General features: G+C 37.6%; 1 protein-coding gene across 1 annotated transcript in view; it reads right to left on the bottom strand.

The window, feature by feature from the left end:
* The window catches only part of STPG2 (sperm tail PG-rich repeat containing 2), a 388217-nt gene extending 377988 nt beyond the window's left edge, over positions 1 to 10229 (bottom strand). Inside the window, exons 1-5 of the mRNA XM_053461576.1 lie at positions 10103 to 10229; positions 7941 to 8067; positions 7236 to 7342; positions 5641 to 5796; positions 4976 to 5140 (exon numbers count right to left, since the gene is read on the bottom strand). Coding sequence (XP_053317551.1) covers positions 4976 to 5140; positions 5641 to 5796; positions 7236 to 7342; positions 7941 to 8046 — 534 coding nt within the window. The 5' untranslated portion in view covers positions 8047 to 8067; positions 10103 to 10229. The remainder of the gene's footprint in view (positions 1 to 4975; positions 5141 to 5640; positions 5797 to 7235; positions 7343 to 7940; positions 8068 to 10102) is intronic.
* Between the last annotated feature and the right edge of the window lie 10236 nt (positions 10230 to 20465).

The raw sequence follows: 20465 nt of genomic DNA, 5'->3' as shown, positions 1-20465 counted from the left end.
GCAGAGAGAAAGAGAGCAGAGAGAGGGAGCAGGCAGAGAGCTGCTGAATTGGATGTTCTGAGCGGTGCCTGCATGCTTTGCATACATCTTGTTATTTTTGTTGGTAAACAGACAAGCCGTCCAACTGTGGATAGGATTAAGTTTTCTGTATAGTTAGTGTTCAGTAGAGCAAAACTTTCTTTTGTTTGGGGTTTTTGATGTGTCTGCCTCAAACAAACAAACAGACCAAGGATATTTAAAACGATTGTATTTGGGAACAATAAAAAGTTGTGCAAGACCCATGGGGGGGCAGGGAGCTGCAGCTCCAGTGAAGTAAGCACTTTCTGTGCATATAGGGCCACAGTTCTCATTGCACGCAAAGGTATGCAGCACTAGGTAAAGTGATATGGAAGCTGTGCCGAAATGGCATTTTGTCATAGTGTATATGGACCTTTTGGGGAGATCTGGCCCAAGGAGCAACAGTAGACAAATGGATCACTATAGAAATTCATTTTTCTGTGGGGAGTGCAGCCCCTTCCTCCCTCTCTCCCTATGTGAAACATAGGGAGAGGTTGATCTTCTAGGGTCCTCCCACTGAAATCTTCAAGGAGGGGTGGTGGACCCGTCACTCAGAATAAAGTGACGCTGGTCAATTATAGTAAGGAGGTTCCACAGTGCAAGGATTGGGTCCACACGCAAAGGGTTAAAAACAATCATAAATTAGTCACTAGTGTGGATAGGAAGGTAGCAGAGCAACAAACCAAATTCGCTGCAGGTCAGAGCAGCCAGAGAGATACCGAATCAAAAAAACGTGCCAGGACTCGGTACACCGAAAATTCAATTACGTCAACTCAATTGACACCACCTGAGATGGTCACCTGAGATGGCCACCACCTCCCCTGACTGAAGGAAATCTCCTTCTAAAATTCAGAAGTCAGAAGACTCTTTATGTTCATTTAATATAATCTTTACATTTCTCCAGATTAATCTAGATTATTTCTAAATAAATCGAAATAAATGAGCAACCAACTCAGATTGACAATTTTTTTTTGTAACTTTTTATAATTACAAAAGTTTTGCTTGTTCTGGACAACATCCGCTGCTATGTCAGGGTGCTGGTATGTGGTTGCTCAACCCTAGATGCCCACCTGGGATGCACCAGGCCCTGTCCGACTCTGACAATAACTCCTGAACACAATCTTTGGGTGCTCTGGGTCAGTCGTCAGTCGTCTGTATGGACCCAGTCCCTGACACAGCCCCAGTTATAAGAGGGTGTGTACACTTATGCAGCCAGGTTATTGTGAGCTGTTTTTTTCCCTCAAAGATTTCAGTTTGTTTTGCAATTGAATTGTTCACGTTATAGGTCACATTAAAGGTGGAAAAAGTTCTGACATGATTTATCTTTGTCTCATTCTTTAACATCACAAGAACCTGGTATTTTAATAGGGGTGTGTAGACTTTTTATATCCACTGTAGGTATAAACTAAGGCCTTAATGCCTATATCATAAGGAATAGAAAACAATTAGGAAAGTGAATGAAGTACAGCAAATTATTAAACCAAATTAGCTTAAAATAGGTTAATTCAAAAAAATACATTCCACATTTTCTGCCAAGATTGCTGTCATGGTTTGGTTGCTTTCTGCTGGCCAGTGGGAAGTATTTTAGGCACTTTGAATTCCCAGCATGTAAAAAAATTGGCAGATAGTAGCAAATACATTTCAGTTCCAGTGAACCAAGCAACAAACAGACAGACAGTACAGCTCCTAAGACCCATGATTCATACTTAGCTCATCAATATGTCAACATTAATTGAACAATAGCTATTAAGCATAATATCACAAATCAACATTAAGCTATGACATGCTGACAGAGATTTAAAAAAAAACCAAAGATACTAACAAATGTCTGGAAAAACAATTACATTTTAATAAACGTTGTATATTAAAATTACTGGAAAATATATGTATGTAAGTTATTCATTTCAATCTGGCTTTTATGGAGTTTCCTAGGCACCGTGTGGATAGCATTATTTGATACTACCAAGAGGACTGTGGGTATGAATGTGCCCATGTGTAGAAAGCCCACCTAAGATCCATAACTAATTTTATAAAAAGGTCCCCAGATTTAAGTTTTCAATAAATAACCCAATATATAGGAAAACACAAAATCAAACACCCAAAAAGGTGTTAAACCCATATGCTAGTTTTACCTCTTTAGTCTTCAAGTAACCTTTGGATACACAGAAACAGCTGGATTCCACACTTAGCAAGACCCTGGAACAAATTTGGAATGGATGTGGGGGAGGCAGCTGATGAGCCGTGTATGTACGCACTGATGTGTGGGAGAAAAGTTCTGCTACAGAATAAAGGTGTACATGCAGAGGCATATTTAGTAATCCCTTACCAGCCACCATCTTTACTGTGGAGCATAGGAATATGACACGGCACAGTCTTCCGTAGTGTAAGTGGGCTTTGTGGGGAGATGAGAGATCTCCTTTGCAACTAACCCACTGAGCAGCAGCACACAGGGGGTCATAATCGTCCAGTGTTCTGCCCTTTGGTGTTCTTTAAGGGCAACTGCTGCCCTCCAGGACCTTCCGCACTAGATCTAGTTGGTATTTTCTCCATTCTCTATTTTCTTTTCTCTCTCTTGTCTTTCTTTCTCACTTTTTTCTATCTCAATTCTTCCTCTTATTGTTTTTATTCACTCACCATTCCTTATCTCTCCATTTTCTATCATCTACTGTATTTCCCAACTTTCCAATCTCTTTTTTTCTCCTTTCTCGCTGGTCTCCCTTATCCTTTCTTGTTTTTCTTTCTTGTCTATCCTCTTTCTCTCAACTAAACCAAACATTTAGCTGTAAACAGTAAAACCCCAACCCATGGCTACACCACAGTTGCTCTCCTAGGTGCAATCTCTCAAAGAGTATCCAGGAAACTGCTCACCGAAAGATGGCAGCCCTGGATTGCCCCAAAAGGGCAATCCAGAACCAAAATGTGAGGCAAACTTTCTCCAGAGATACGTTTTGTCCCTCATGCCCCCATTTGGGGATCTCTTGCTGTCCACCCCAAGCGTAAAGGTGGGTCCAGATGTAAAGTTCCTTGCTCACTTGCACCTAGAGAGATATCAGATGCACGATGATGATGTGGCTTATGTTGTATGCAATGTATATCTGGAGTTGTTTGTTATATTCTCTATGATTTTGTTTTCTGATCACACCTTTAAAGGCATGCATACCTCTTAATCCCAAAAAACAATGCACCCTGCACAGAAGAAAATACTTAAGCAAACAAAAACAGGTGGTATATATATATATATATATATATTATATGTTTGCTAAACAATGAAACAATATTTAGTTCACAATACAATTATATTCAGTATGTTTACAGTGTAATACAGTTTCATTAGTAGATCTTTACTGCCCCCCACTGTCTAATATGTGAATCACCACTGGCTTAGACTGACATTGCAAAAGGTTATACAGCTATCTACTAGCTAGCTACATAATTAAGAAATCCAACCACTAATAAACCATGTTGACTATTTGCAGTAAGTATACAGTGAATAGTTATAGCAACTGATTCATAAATAAGCAGCACATTCAACTGTCCCTTTGTACATACTCTTGTTACATTTAAATGAATTACCTATATTGGAAACATTTTCATTTTTTAATGTAACTCTTATTTTTAAGATATTTTTTTTTTTTTTTGCTAACTATTTGATGGAGGACTCTTTTTTTTGATCGTCTTACAACCTACTGAGTCCATGGCACTCTGCCCTTTAACTCATTTACTAGGACAGGCCAATGAAGAACTAATGTAGGATTAGAATGAGATAAGAATTTGTAGGTTAAACTATCTAGTTAGTGTAAATTATGCACGCTGCAAGTCTCAGCAGGAACCACTACGAGACATTTAATTTCACATCTTCAAATATAGTTTTTCCATATACATAGACCGAAGGAATTAGGAAATATTTCCTTATTACATTATGACTGTAAAGTACATTAAGGGTCTCTCAGCCCAGAAGGCTACACAATTCAGGAAAAAAAATTGAGTCTTATATTCTTAAATCTCTCCAGTACAAGGAGAAAGTTTTGTCATGGAATTTGAAAATAATTATTTTACACACAGGTATTTCTCCAAATGCAAGCTTGGTGTGGGTGTCAATAGAGCTAGGTCTCCAAAGACATGGCATATCTGTTGGGCAAGGTGGGCTGGTCATTTGGCCTCCACCACTCCTTCGAAATGCGGAGGCCATAAAGATCCAGAAAGGAAAGTGCTTGTACATCCTTTTGAGGAGGCAGACTTTGGAAGATAAAGGGTGTAGATTAGGTGCTCTTCTTAACAGTTTGGTGCAGGGTTTGAAACATTCTTTAAGCACTGCAGCTCAGGATGCCAAAAAAAGACTGCTCATTTAAATTTAAAAAAAGTCTTCCCCAGCCCCATACCGTACAGATTATTTCTTTTTTAAAATATTCACCAGAGCAGCACTCCCCTTATCTAAATTGTTCTGCAGGCTAGCATGCTGGTGGCATGGATGACTTATGAATCCCCACTATTTCAGGTGTCCAAAGCGGGACTTTATTGAGGGCAGGGGGCCATGGCAAGGCAATCTACCTGCTGCACCCTTTGTGATTAAGAGAAGCAAATGCCAGGATAGGGAACAGCACATCAATTTTACACTTTAGTAATCAAGTCAGTGAAGATCATATGATCTCCTCGTCCAGCCCATGATCTCCACTACCACAAAAAAAGGACGGTGATGATGCTGGAGCGACTATACAGGGTCTCGTAACATGTAGTATGCACAGCCTGGGATGGGTAGGGGTTTGGTGGGGCTGCACTGGCTTTCCGGGCCCCACTGGACATGGGGCCTCCGTTACACCAGTGAATTCCTGTATAATTGCCCCAGTGCCCAATGTTCCTAAATTTGGCCTTGGATACATCTGTACTCAGCATTGTAAGAATGAAGAAGATTTACACTCACATTACTAAGAAGATAATAAGCTGGACCCAAAGTATCATCCATTGCAGGTGGTGGTTGTCTAACAAGAGAACCATCCTCATTTTCTTCATAACCAAAGGCTTGTCCAGGTGTAGGAATGGAGGGAGCTCCTGATTTGGGATGCCTTTTCACTTGGCTCAGCACTCTCTAAAAACAAAACAAATGTCAGTAGAGTGCATCAATGTCTCCATGTGATAGGAACTTTTCAAGGACACTAAACATGCTGCCTCTAGAGAAACCACCTTGTCTCTTTATGTTGTTTAGAGGTTATAAATCATACGTCCCTGCGAGTCAAAAAGCCTAGTGACACTAATCCTTAAAAACAGAGCCTTCAAGAAGGGAACTACCGCGAAGGTCCTCATATTAGGCTTTATAGTAGAATTAAATTGGATAAGAGTGAATAGATACATAGGAGTGAATATACTCATAAAAACTGAGAGCAGAACTAACAGAGGAGTGTCTAGCACAGATCGATAATGTTTCGGTTTACATTTTTTGTTATAAGACAGTGCAATAGTTCACCCCTTAACCTGCTGATTTTTCTTGTTTTACTATTAACTAATAATGCAAGGAAGGCCAGTACAGTGATAACTATGCATAATAATTAGGCATACCTAAACACCTATCTCAAAAAAATGACATCTTACCTTTTGTGGTTTAGCAGAAGTGACCTCTTTCTTCCTCGGTCCTTCTCTATCCACGCCAACGAGTAGGTCATATTCACCAGGACCTGGCATAGATGAGACATACTCTTTAAAACGTAGTTCTTTGTTCTGCAAAGTTTGTCCTCCTTTCACCTTATCCTAATAAATAAAAAGAATAATATTACACACGACTGATCTAATGGAGTCTGAAATATACTGAAAAATATTAACATAGGAATAACAAAGTTTATCATACAGAAACTGTACGAGCTTCTCAAAAGTATCCAGCTGAAACCATACTTTATGGCAAGCTGCAACCAAGCTTGTAATTGTTAAAATAAAATTTTGCTATACAATAATAGTACCAAGATCTTTTAAATAACTGGAAGCATCCTTTTTGCTCATTTTCAGACTGTTTCTACCTCCCAATATTTTCCCCAAATAAATGTGAGTATAAATTAATTTTTAAGCTCATTTCCTATATACAGACAACAATAACAAAGTAGGCATGTCCCAACTCCATTGTAGCACACAATGCAGGTACGCTGAAATAACCAATATGTGCATATAGCATGAGTACCACTCAACCATAAGGTTGCCACCTTTTGCCAAGCTGTTTCTTGAATGTTCTGTGAGAGGTTGCATCTGGGACATGACTGGGCCGTGGTCATAGGTGTGGCCGTAACAGTAGGTTACAGGTTACAGATATAACATTTGGGTTCAGCCTGGGTCAACATCAGAACTCTCCAAGTGGAATATTACCTCTCCCTCCACGTGTGTCCCGTGCACATTTCATTTATACAAGGGCTGCCCAGTGCCCTGCTTGCAAAATTTGGACTCAAATGGTCACCACCACGAGATACAAGGAGGTAAATCTAGTTCCTAGGTGTACCTCTTTATTCCTGGACTGTCCCAGTGAAACCTAGACAGGTGGCAACCTTAGCACCTTAGTACCTCTTTTTTCCTGGACTGTTCCAGTTAAACCTAGACAGGTGGCAACCTTAGTTACGAAGAGTTTGGACCTATGCAAAATTTTTTTTTAAATACTTAATACTTCACATAACTTATAAATTCATACTGTTGTAGGTTAGTATCATTTTTAATGTCTATCAACAGAAAGTAAACTTTGACATTTTTTTTTAAATTAAAATGAATGTGTATTTGTTTTTAACATTAGCTATGTTACTGATACTGATAACGCATACTACTTCATAAATGGGATGAGTACATCCCAGACGGAACAGACATGCTGGGAGAAAAGTCATCTACTCTAAGAAAAAGTCTAAAAACCTGAAAAGAAGAAGGATTTGAGCCTATCTCTCTGTAACATCTTTTTTTTTATTGCCAAAGTGTTCAGAAAGTTCAGAGCTGTTTTTAGACATGGCCATATTAATAAAAAGATCATTTTATTTTGCTGCGTGGACTCAATGGAGTGATGTCTTTTTATTTTGTTCTTTTATTTTTTGCTCAGAAAAGGCATTCTGAATCTATTACACTAATTTCATGTCTAATTTATATTAAGTAGTTATGTCACTTCTTGCACAAGATTCAACATTAATCACTTAAATCACGTCTCTACCAAAAAAATTCAAGTTTACCTTTATGCTGGATAAATCATAGTGACCAGGGCCAGGAGCAACCAACGTCTGCTGGATATCAAATGTGAAATCTCGTTTTGCAATTGATAGAAATGGAGCATATCCACCTGTAAGATCAATTCAGATGTTAAAAATAAATTAGAAATAAAGACAGATAAACTGAAATGATGCAAACAAAACAGCAATACTCAGAAATCAACACCTTGATTTTAACTGCATAGCCATGGAAATCAGGATCATATTTATATGCTGTTGTAGGTCCACAAGTCATAGGTCATATAACTGCAACACGACTAGCCCTGGATTTTCATAAGAAGTGAATTCTATATATTTACTGTTCTTCCTAAAAAAATGTCCTCTTCTGCAGAAATGTCTACTTTTTCCAAATAAGAAACAACAAACTTTACCAAATGATGTATGAGGGTAAAATGAACCCAACCCTACCCTGAATTAGCTTTCTTGAGCAGCTATCTACTGTTAGTGTGCAATTTACTGCCATTCACAGAGTACTAACAGATATTTAATGCCCAATTAAAGTACTGAATACAACTAAATGTGTGGGGTTATTTGTAAGTCATTTTTGTAAAACGACAATTCCATTATTTACGTTAAAGACCAAATTTCTAGTAAGACACTTCTAATAATATTCATAGACACTATTTTGCTGAACTGGTACCACGTTTCAAGTAGTTGTCATCTACTAACCTGTTGTCGAAGTCTTCTCATGTCGAAGGTCATAAGATCCCGGGCCCACATTTTCCTGCGTGCTGCCTATGCAGACAGCAAGCGAGCGAGGAGCGCGATCATACATTTTCTTAACTTGACCTTAAGGCTGGGAAAAATGAAATAATTAGAAGGTGTTTAAGAGTTATTTATATTTGCTACTGTATATTACCTGTCTACTACTTTTCCCCAAGAGTGTGTTTTGCAGTTCAGTAGATTAAATACTGCTTTCAAGTAGTATATTAAATAATGTTTCGTACTGGCACAATAACATACAGTATATAAAAAAACAGTACCACCTTATGTGCATACTACAGAAGAAACTGTCTTAACTTCCTGTTGCGGATTTGTGGGTAATATATACAACAATATTGTGGCTCCTTGCACACCAGCTATAAGGAAGAGCTCCAGTACAGGCAATGCAAAGGGTGTGTGTGTGAGATGAAGCATGAGGTGCGTTGTGTGCTGATTGATAGGGTGAGGTGTGATGGAGTGAGTATGTTTTAGTGAATGAGTATGTGTATGTTAGAGTGAGAGTGTAAGTGTGTTTTATAATGAGTGTGCATGTTAGAGTGAGAGTGTAAGTGTGTTTTATAATGAGTGTGCATGCTAGAGTGAGAGTGTAAGTCTGTTTTAGAGTGAGTGTGTGTTTTAGAGTGAGTGTGTATGTGTATGTAAGAGTTAGAGTACAAGTGTGTTTTAGAGTGAGTGTATATGTGTATGTTAGTCTGGGAGTGTGTGTTTTAGGGTGAGTGTGAATTTTAGAACAAATGTGTGTTTTAGAGTGAGTATGTATGTTAAAGTGAGAGTGTGTGTTTTAGAGGGAATGTGTTTGTTAGAGTGAGAGTGTAACTGTGTGTTAGAGTGAGTGCATATGTCTATGTTAGAGTGAGAGTGTAACTGTGTGTTAGAGTGAGTGCATATGTCTATGTTAGAGTGAGAGTGTAAGTGTGTTTTAGAGTGAGTGTATGTGTGTATGTTAGTCTGGGAGGGTGTGTTTTAGGGTGAGAGTGTATGTTAGAGCAAAAGTGTGTTTTAGAGTGAGTGTGTATGTTAAAGTGAGAGTGTGTGTTTTAGAGTGAGAGTGTGTGTTTAAGGTGAGTGTGTATGTAAGAGTGTAAGTGTGTTTTAGAGTGAGTGTATATGTTAAAGTGAGAGTGTGTTTTAGAGTGAGAGTGTAAATGTGTTTTAGAGTGAGTACATATGTGTATGCTAGAGTGATAATGTAAGTGTGTTTTAAAGTTAGTGTATATGTGTGTTAGAGTGAGAGTATAAGTGTGTTTTAGAGTGAGTGTATATGTGTATGTTACAGTTAGAGTGTAAGTGTGTTTGTTAGTATGTCTGGCACTGGCAAGACACTGTCCATACTAGGACAGGAAATTGATTGATATATTAGTTCAACCATCTCGGTCCCAGATATAAGCCTCAGTAAGGTAAAATAGTGACAAATATCACTCAATCAATTATGTTGACTGCGATCCAAAATGCACAGTAATCTCAATAAATCAATTTAATTAAAGGCTGTGATGTGACAGTTTTCATTTAACAATAAGGGACCAATAAGGGAATATTAAGGGTACATAAATGCAGATTCCCAGAACCCATGAGAGTTGAGATGGTTTAAACGACATTACTTGGGTTTATTTAGTGTTATGTAAAATGTAGGATTCAGCAAAAGTGTCATCAGTGTTAATATTCAGTTATATCCTGCAAATTAGGCTTTAAAACTACACAACACAAGAAACCAAATTCAGAAAACTGATCTCCATGATATACACAATCATAATTAAAAACCTTAGAATTCTAGAAGTGCTTTATTATAGCTCCAAAAGGAGTAAAAACAAGGTATTTTGAAACTGGGTCACCAGTGGTCCAATAGATTGCCATAAAACAAATGAAGAAGCAGCTAACAACACAAACCTTCACATTACTTAGTATTTTCCTTTTAATAGAAGAAATGTCACTACATAAAAAAAAATCATAGAATAAATAGTAAGAAATAGAGGGTTATCATGAATGTAAAGCATCACACCTTATTTGCTTTGCTGTCACTAATTAATGTTATCTTTATTATCAAGAATATTACCGTATTTGCTTAAAAAAAGTTTTCCGTCAAAAAGAAAACAAAACGTGTACGGACATACCTGTAACTTTGAAGCTATATTTCACTTTTGCATATATGCCCGCGATGACCCGAGATAAGTCTGCAGGGGCTAGCTGGATCGGGACACGGTAAAGAAACGAGTTCTAGATCGGGCATGGGCAGTTCGGGAATACGGAACAGGGACGCGTTGCCATGGAGACGTGGAAACGTACCGTATACTCCCTGTGTCTCCACGGGAGACACTAGTGACCCGGACTGTCCCTGACTCCGCCACAACCTTTTATTAACAGCGTGGGTACTGCAGGGTAATCACGGGAGGTCCAAAATTCACATTAACCCCTTCAGATCCTATTGCATTTCTTATTGACTATGGACTTTTTATACACTTTTCTGTGTTTTGTGTGCCCACTCCTTTTTTTATTATTTGGACGACCACTTATTTATTAGTGCTCAAATATAAAAGTTATACAAAATCAATAAAAATACAGTGGGAAGACCCTCCCCACACACCCAATTCTGAGGGAAAAAACACTCCTTTACACCTACATTTTATTAGATGTTTAATTTTGGGTTGGTGTATTGATTTTAGTTTCTAGAATAATAATGACAGGGGTACAAAGTGTTTGGTGACTTTTTTACAAGTTTTCCTAATTTAATGAGTTTGTGTTGAGACAAACGTCCCTAATTATTGTTTGTTATACCGTATATTAATATCAATAGAGAATATAGAGAGTAATATAGATATGCTGTACAATGAGACGTTTCTTTAAATGCGAGGGGTCATGTGAGCTAAACGAAGATCAAAATGGGGGGTCAAAGGGATCAAGTTAAGTTTAACTGGGACTAAAATAGTTCTTATGAGAGAAACTACTCCAGAGACACCTAGCAGATATAAACCACTAGATGTCTCAGGAGTATAAGGTGTCTTGTTTGTAATTACCGTAATAAGAATTTATCAATAAATAATAGTAATAATAGTCTTTTCCACGCAATGGAATTCTTTTGCCATCAATAGCCAAATATGGAATAGACGTAGCCGACTTTAATGGTCCTTATCTTTAGAGGAGCGCTGGAAGGGATGGCTTCAGCATAGAAAGTGTCATGATATAATCCTTGCTTGACTGTAGAGGTAAATCCATGCACATTTTTGTTTAAAGGCACCGAAATTGTTAATTGTATTTGCATATGAATTATGCTATTAATCTAATAAAGTGTTACTTAATGTAAGGAAGGTTTACTTTACCGAGGCGGCGGTGGATATGTGGAACAACCTCCAAGTAGAAGTAACTTGACGTCCACAGAGCCCCTGTGATCTTTATTTTTCCTTTCCTCATCTTAACACCTCTCTATTATAATTTGGTGTTTTGGTTGAGATTTTTTTTATTTTTTTTGTACATAAAATAACATTGATCCTCCAACCCCAAAAGCCCACCCGTCAATGGACTTTCCCTAGTTATGCCTCATGTCTTCAAACACCCTAACAATGTGCATTGTAAAGAACCCTTTAGAGGGACAACTGAAACCCTTACACAGAACCCTATCATTTAGTAGACTTGTTCATTCGTATTTGGAAGAACATGAAAATGAACATGAATGTTGCATTTTTGTTGTTCAAACCGATCAAAGAACAAACAAATATGGCGGCAGACAAACATACACGAAAATTGGTCGCTGGCAGGGGGCTCATCTGGCATCAACCAATGAAGAGCAGCTTGATATCCATTAAAGTGGAGTATTTTTGTGTATTGTTTAAAGAAAAGATCAAAAGGTTAAACAATAAAGACAATTTTTTTCATAGCCTTCTTTGCTTGTATTCTTTGCACTGATCAATAGTTGTGTCTCTTCCATGAAGACCACTTCTGACCAGACGTCTCCAGACAGTAGATGGGTGTACCAGGGTCCCGCTGTTTTCTGCCAATGCTGAGCTGATTGCACTGCTGGACACTATATGTTTGAGAAGGGAAGTAAGCATTATGTGTCTTTCATCTGCTGTGCTAAGTTTCCTTGGCTGACCACGGTGTCTACGGTCTACAAAATCCCTGATTTTGTGCAGGTATATCTATAAGAATGGATGCTGTTTTGGATACAAAGGGTGGCCACACCAAATATTGATTTGATTTAGATTTTTCCTTCTGTTCATTCATTTTGCTAAATGATAAAAATAAATTAACATGTCTATTTTTGAAAGCATTCTTACTTTATAGCATTTTTTCCACAAGTACCTTACACTTTTGCACAGTACTGTATGTAGTAATATATATACATGTAGATTGCACATGGAACCATGATAGGTGATATTACACAATATATTAAAGGGCATGTGTTTGTGTGTGTTTGAGCATGAATGTGGATACGTAAGTGTGTGTTAGAATAAATGCGTATGTGTAAGTGTATGTGAGAGGGAGTGTGTGTTAGCTTGAGTGTGTAAGTGTGGGTCAATGAATAATTGTTAGTAAGTATGTGTAAGTGTATGAGTGTTATAGTGGGTATAAATATGGGGGGGTGAGGGGCATGCACATTAAACTGTGTGGTCATTCATATTCTGTCTAACCTACAATTGCAAGGATTGTAAAAGATTTGATTTGTATAAATATGTACATTTTCCAATAATTAGTAGTCTTACGTATTCACCAAAGTCAAGTATATTTCCCAATGCACTTTAGAGGAAAACCATTAATATTTTCTAAAGCAATCCATAAGCTAGTAGACTGGCTGTATGAGTTGGCATGATTTTGACTTTATTGCTTATAACATGCACTCATGTTATTCATATATTCACAGTAGAAGTACTGACCTTGCAAACCAGGAGTTTGAGCCTTATCTTTGTTATCTAAGCTTTTAGTGCTTGTGCATCCAAGGACTTTTTCTGGAACTAATGTAACAAAATGGTTCATCGATAAAAATAACAAACTGGTTGGTCATCGATTCTTCTTTTGAACCTCAAAAGTTTTTGTATCATGACTTTTTATGGTTTGATTGTTTATCTTTTTGTTTACAGATCCACTGTTTGGTGTGAATGCTGCTTTCTGGAAAATGGTGTCATTGAACCATTAATACAGGCACATTGTTTTTTGCATTTTCTTCCTATTTTTGCATCACTGGCATCACCATATATAACCCCAAAGCTGGGCCAGACATGGGAATGAAAAGTGTCCCTAGCACTACATGGCCAGTGGCCGCTTAATGATGTATATGCAGCCACACAAAGAAGGACTCTGGGCACTTGTTCTGTGTACCAGATGATCAATCTGAGCCTGGTCCAGTGGAATTGAGTATACTGAAATGTATATATTTTTGTTCACGCTACAAACTGACTTTACCTTTTGGTGTATTTTATACATAAAATGCACAGTTTACAAATACCATTTCCATGTGTCACCTCTCATCTTTTCAGTACCATCCAAAAAATGTTTTCCACCCCACAGTTTAAAAACCACAGTTACAACAAAACAATAAAACTGTCAGGCCAAATGATCTATCAAGCATTTACAAAATGTAAGATAATCACTTCTTAAAATTCTGCAATAGGTTTATGGTAGGCAGTAGAATTTATTACGCTACAAATACAATTCCCGGACTATTAACAAAAATACTACAATCAAATTATGATACGAGTAATTGTAAAACTGAAACGAAATATACTCTCATACAATTTCTGGAAGTCAATGCACAAAAAAGGGAATCAGGATAATTATCTGGCAACAGCTCATTCATAACTGAAGATTATTATATCACCCCGGTGTGATCTGAAATGTGTTAATTATTCAGGGTTACATAGTTAACGCGGTATCCGATACATTATTCCTATTACAATTTACAACACCATGATCAATATATCCTACATACATAAATACATTTATTAGAACATAGTTGTAGAATGTGAATTAAATAGAGACAAATATCAAAGATCCCGCCCAGCACTTTCACTGTCCAGCTGTCCCTGTCAATTACAAACTGACGAATTAGTAGAAAACCAAACCTTAGACAAAGTCCTCATGCTAAAATACACATTTTACAGTTTTATTACAGCATCTTAAAAACCATAACACACCACATTATGATGATTTAAGATGGCGAAGGTCCAAACATCACCAGATTACCAGCCATTAGACATCTTATGTGGATGTGATACTAGCATTTGGGTTCAAAATCCAAAAAAACATTTTTACGTTGGATACTCTATAATCATACACTCTATGTTACTTAAGCGTTGGCCATGTAAATTTTGGGTTAATCGCTCTGGCTCACTCTAGTGAATCGATGTCTGAATCAAACTGATCAAAATGTTCTGTCAAGCTGTGATGGTGAAAAGTAGAGAAGAAACACGTCTTATGGCTGCCCTGCTTACTTGGCTTTCTTACGGTAAAGTTCTTTAGACGTCAGTAGTTGGGAAATTACGTCAGTGGTTGTCGGAGGTTAAATCATGCTGAAGGATATTATTTTTAAATATCTGGATGTGAATGGTTTGCCAGATGAGACACAGCCCGTGTTTATTACAGGGAGATCCTGTCAAACTTTATATCTGAACTGGATAACTAACACAATAGAAAAAGGTGGAGCAGATGATATAGAATATCTAGATTTAGCATGGCATTTGACACTGTCACTTATAAATAAATTGCAGTGTTTGAATGGATAAGGCAATGGCTGAGTGATAGGAGACAGAGAGTTTTGGTTAATGATCCATACAAAAGTTTGGGGTCACTTAGAAATATGCTTATTTCTGAAAGAAGAGCAAATTATAATAAAGAAATGGATCAGAAACCCCAAACCTTTAAACAATAGTGTATATTCAGAGGAAGGTCTTGTAACTATTGGGGTACCTCAGGGATCAGTATTGATTTTTATTAGCAATATTACAAAAGCTCTTAATGGTAAGTTGTGTCTTTTTGAAGATACAAAGTCTGGAACATGGTAAATTACGTAAATGTTGATAAATGTAAAATATATGCACTTAAGACTTTAGAATTCCAAGGCATATAGCATTGGGGCCACGGTTCCATCAGTGACAACAGAAGAAAGGGACTGTCACAACAGCACTGGGTCCCAACTGCTCTGGTCCCAGTCACAGGTGTTCTATTGGCGAGTATCCCAGGGTCATGGTCTCCCTGTCCCTGCTGTGCAGCAGGTTACCACCTCTGGTGTGTAATTCCATGCTCGCACTAATAAGAAAAGATTTAAAGGGCAACACCTGCCTTATATTTTTAAAGGGGAACACATGCCCAAGCTATCTTGCCTGTTGTACTGTTACCATTGGATCCTGAACTGTGTACCAGACTTCTGGTTTACCTTGAACTTTGTTCTTACCTTATTACTGTGTACTGACATCTGGAGTCCGGCTCTGGTATACCCAACCCTGGCCAACCTTGGATATGATTCTTCCTTGTTTTCCTGCACAACATTTCTGGTGTTCCTGTGCCATGTCTGGCTCATCAGGTGATACTAGCTCTGCATTGGGGATCCTTATCCTGACACCTATACCTGGCCTGACAGGGACTTGGGAGTAATTATTTCTGAGGGCTTACAGGGCTTACATTACAATGTAATGTGTTGAAGAAAGCAAGCACGGCTTTGTATAGCTAGAGGAATTAGCAGAAAGAGGGGATTTGTTCTGCCACTTTATGGATCTCTGGTCAGACATCACCTAGTGTATCGTGTACAATTCTGGAGACCCCATCTACAGAAGGATATTGACATATTGAAATTCAGAGGATGGCTACAAAAATGGTAAACAATTTTGATACAAATTATCAGGGAAGACTAAGGGATCTCAATATGTATAGCTTGGAGGAAAGAAGGGAGAGGGGAGATGTGATTGAAATATTTAAATACACGGAGTAAAGTTAATTTCAAAGGAGAAAACAAAAGTTAGAAGAAAAAGTCATAGTCTAAAACTGGAAAGTCAGGATAAGCATAACGCCATGACCAAAGGCTGATTAAGGTCTGAGTTTCTACCCTCTGCCTCAGCAAAAAGTGGCAGATTAGATGGGCTGAATGGCTGTCAAATTCTAGGTTTCTGTGTCTGCTGAGAAACAGTATGGCCTCAATGACATATTGCTTTGCTACAGAGGTCACGCATGTTCTTCTTTACTTTAAGGACTGGCAACATAACTGGTCACAGTACAATAAAGTGTATTAATATAACTCTGTCATGGCAATTTAACTTTTCATATTCTAATTAGACTCTCTGGTTGCAACCAGAAAGCCAGAAGCAACTGAAATACCAGGTCCATGTAGATTTACAGGCTTAAGAAACATCCAGAAGAAATCAAAACCCTGGCTGTTTAAATCATACAAGAAAAGTAAATTGGCACAAATTTGGTGTTTTAGACATAATTTTCTAAATATAGTAATAAAACCCATTCGTGTTGGTATGGATAACCCAATGCAAGTCTAATGTTAAATACCATACAATAACATTTTGCTTGTGTCATTTAATAAGACCAGCAAAAATTGCTTACAGCCTACAAATGAATTGTCTAACAGCACTACAGATTTGTGTTTTTGCAGTTTTATTACAGCATTGCAGAGATAATATTTTACTGACATTACTGCAAATGTCTGCTTCTTCTTAAGACTATATTTATGAAACAAATACACATTATCTAACTGACATTAAATGTGTTACTGTGAAGGTTCAGGGGCAGACAGATAACTAGAAGGCTAGATACTTAGAAACATAGAGGGAAGGTTATGCAAGGAAAACAGAAAATAATCTGAACCATACAAGGAGAAAAAGATTAGTGAACAGCAATAAATCTACTATTAAAAAAATATAATATACAAGCATCATGTCTTCCGCTTGCAATTGAGGACCGAGATTTAATTAGAGGTAAAAACCATCATGCAAATGTAATGTATGGGGTTCAATCTATTGTCTGCATACAGGCACATACTGTAAATATGTTTTGATATAGCATGTTCCCAATCATACTATCCAAGACAACATTATTACACTGAAATCTGAATGTTATTTGTATTACATTTTTATAACAATCACCTTTTCCATTTAGTTTTTAAAGTTCACTTGTTAAGCAAAAGTGCATTGTACATTGTGTGTTATACCAAAACTTTAAGCCTTTGAGTTCCAAGGGACAGGACACATTTTCCCATGTGGGAGGCTGGGCCAATTTTCTTATTTTTGCTATACTTAAATTTCCGATCTTTGTGTGTGTGATCATAAATGTGTACTTGTGTGTATGAGGATGGATGTGTATGTGTGTGTGTGTGATAATGAATGTGTATGTGTGTATCTGTGTGTGAGAATGGATGTGGACATGTGTGTGTGTGTGTGCATGCATGTGGACGTGTGTGTGTACATGTATGCATGCATGTGGACGTGTATGTGTGAGCATGCATGTGGATGTGTGTGTGTGAGCATGCATGTGGACTTCTGTGTGTGTGTGAGCATGCATGTGTTATTCTTTAAGTGGGGTGAGATGGAGTGTGTGTAATTTCTGTAAGTGTGTTTACATCTGTTGTATGGTTGAAGGAGGCAAGGGGCAAAGAAGGCACAGACCAGTTGGGTGGGGGCAATGATGGCACAGACCAGCTGTTGAGGTTTGGGGACCCAGGGCAATTTTTCGTACCAGTGCCCGGTGGTTTCAAGTTATGCCCCTATACAGCCAAGACAGGTCGGTAAAGTAAGTAAAATTACAACATTGGCTAGAGAAGATAACTAGGTAAACTTGTTCTTGCGTATAGCAAAAGATGAGGCTACTCCCATACATGCCGATAGCCCTGACACCAAGACCTGAGCAATTTATAACTATTGAAGGGAGAATGGATGGAGCAAAAGAAGAAAATAACTAAAACACAGAGACAAAATTCAAGAGATCATGGAAGGCTATGGCCAACAAAAAGATGAGGAGGATGATGACAATGATGACAGTGATGATGACAATGATAAATAATAGCAATGTTGAGATCCCAGTCTTCAATACTTAAAATTGCTACACTTGCACCAGAGAACTCCATTCCCCCTCTTGCCACAATGAAAAACAAGGTGGCTGTACACCTTGGCTCTGGAACACCTTCCTTCAACCCATCATCACAACAGAAGACCACCCCACAGTCAACTACAATCTTGTGCATAGAAGCAAAGATTACCCTGTTTATATACTCATAGATAACTGATGTTAGAATTAAGTGCAGAATATGCGCATTTTCATTTATCTCTTGTTGCATATAATAGATTGTTCAAAATATTTGAGAGTCAATGTTTCATTTTATTTACAGTTTGTGTATATAACTTTTACAAAAGATGTATAATATGTTGAAGGTTATCTTCAAAAGAAAAATCAATGTTTTGTATACACAGCATAAACTTTTTTTAGAAAAGGCCCTTCAGACCTCGATTGGTGCGGTCCAGGTCATTTCTAAACAATTTTGAACCAGCATAGGGAGACAGGACTGTATCGGAGGTCATGTGATGTCACGAGGCTGCTTGCACACTGTGCGGTAAGCAGGGTGGGATATATGTGTTTGCAGGGGGGAGATATAGGTGTCTGAATATATATATATATATGTGTGTGTGTGTGAGAGCATGCATGTGTACACCATCCCTGATCCTTGCATGCCAGGAGGGAGCAGAGTTTCCTATCAGCGTGTAATCCATTTTAGCATCCATGAAATTACCAGGCAGCATGCTGGCTCTTTAAGATTTTTTTTATAGCTTCCAGGCTTTTCATGCAGAAAATACATTCGGCAGAACACTTCTCCATACATGTGGTTTGCTAACCTCCATGCAATGTTCTCAACACATAACCTAATCAATGATGATCTCTGGATTGTAAGACCATTTGAGTACTCTTTGTGTACCGTTTAATCCTTGTACAGTTCATTTACATTGGAGGCACGGTGGTTTGCATCGCACTGTGTACCGTGGCTGTGAGATGGGCCCACTAAACCTTTCTATGCATCTGTTAGCAATCATCTTGTGGGTTTGGGACCCAAAAGTTGAAATGCTTCTGTATGCTTTTACCATGTAATCGACATATTCAGAAACCACATTGTTTTTATGGAGATCCTAGTACAAGGTCTATTGACTGCAGTGTTTCTTGACCTTTTGTGGACTTTCATAAATAAAAGATGAGAGGTACAAAATAAGAGTACCTTATGATTTGGTAAATGCTGTTCCAAAAAAGATGCAGTTGAGTTCTCATACTATAGTATGACATAATGGGTTTTAATGTGTGCTGTGGTTTGATCTGCAGACAAGCACAGAAAATCAAATCAGTCTTGGATGACAGGTTCTTTATTCCAGAAATGTCCACATCCCATGGTAACATGAGTGAGGAGATATTTATGAAAAAAATGTGTAAAACATAATGTGTAAAAAAAGATTTTTTTAATTACTTTTATTTTTATCACACGTGTGTCTTACACATCAGCTTATCATGAGACATGGCTAAAAATACAGAAAAACACATGCCTTATTCTGTTCAAATATGTTCATATAGGAATGTATTAAATTCATTTAATGTATTCTGTTGAATGCACCAAAAGAAATTTGTGTTCTGAAAATACTGAATACTGAATTGTACAGTAATATCAGAACATATGATAAAAATAAACATCTAAAAGTGCATCTGAACATATCAAATCATTGTTATAGTATTAGTGATCTGTAAAAAGAGTATGAGTATTTGATCCAATTACACATAACATGTGCAGACAATTGCTTGCTACCCTCTATTATTTGTGAAACTTTAACTGATGAATGAATTCAAAACCCAAAAACTGATCAGTGATCATCTCCATTTATATGTATGCTTGAAATTATGATGAAGTTGTTGATTGGAGTCCAGAAGCAGGTGGACCTGTGCTACATCATAAAATACATTTAACACATCTTTCTGAAATGTAGGAATTTAGCTAATGGAAATCCACATTTAAAAGCAAAATCCTATCATATAAAAAATGTTTCATCCAATTGGAAACATCTAGCTGTTGGTTCAATACAAACGGATACTGTTCCAAAAGGATGCATGTGCTTGGCTGCTGATATTCTCATGGACTTCAATGAGAGTGCTACTGGGCATGTGCAAGATGTGTACCTAAGAATGCTTCCTGCTTTCAGTAGCAGCAGCCAGGGGAGGAGCTAAGTCTCATTATCTGTCTAACGCATGACTGCTGTGATTAGCATTCAGTAGATTGCATTGGAGTCCATGCAAAGAGGTGGCAAGACTGTTTTTTTATTGTTGGTATCCTTTGTGACAATGTTTTTTTGGACATTTCTGCTGTTTGTTTTTAGCTGTAATTTTCTTCTTTACTGTACCCACACAATTTTTTTAAGGACAAGATGGCCTTTCTTTTGATCATATCTCATTTACTATTAAAAAAAACAATAAAATATTGTGAAAAATATGATTTTCATTTGAAAAATCTTTTGATCCTCTACA

Source organism: Spea bombifrons, chromosome 1 (genome assembly GCF_027358695.1).
Source record: "Spea bombifrons isolate aSpeBom1 chromosome 1, aSpeBom1.2.pri, whole genome shotgun sequence".
Classification (NCBI taxonomy): domain Eukaryota; kingdom Metazoa; phylum Chordata; class Amphibia; order Anura; family Pelobatidae; genus Spea; species Spea bombifrons.
Note: the sequence above shows the minus strand (reverse complement) of the source record. Positions and strands in the feature narration are given on the sequence as shown.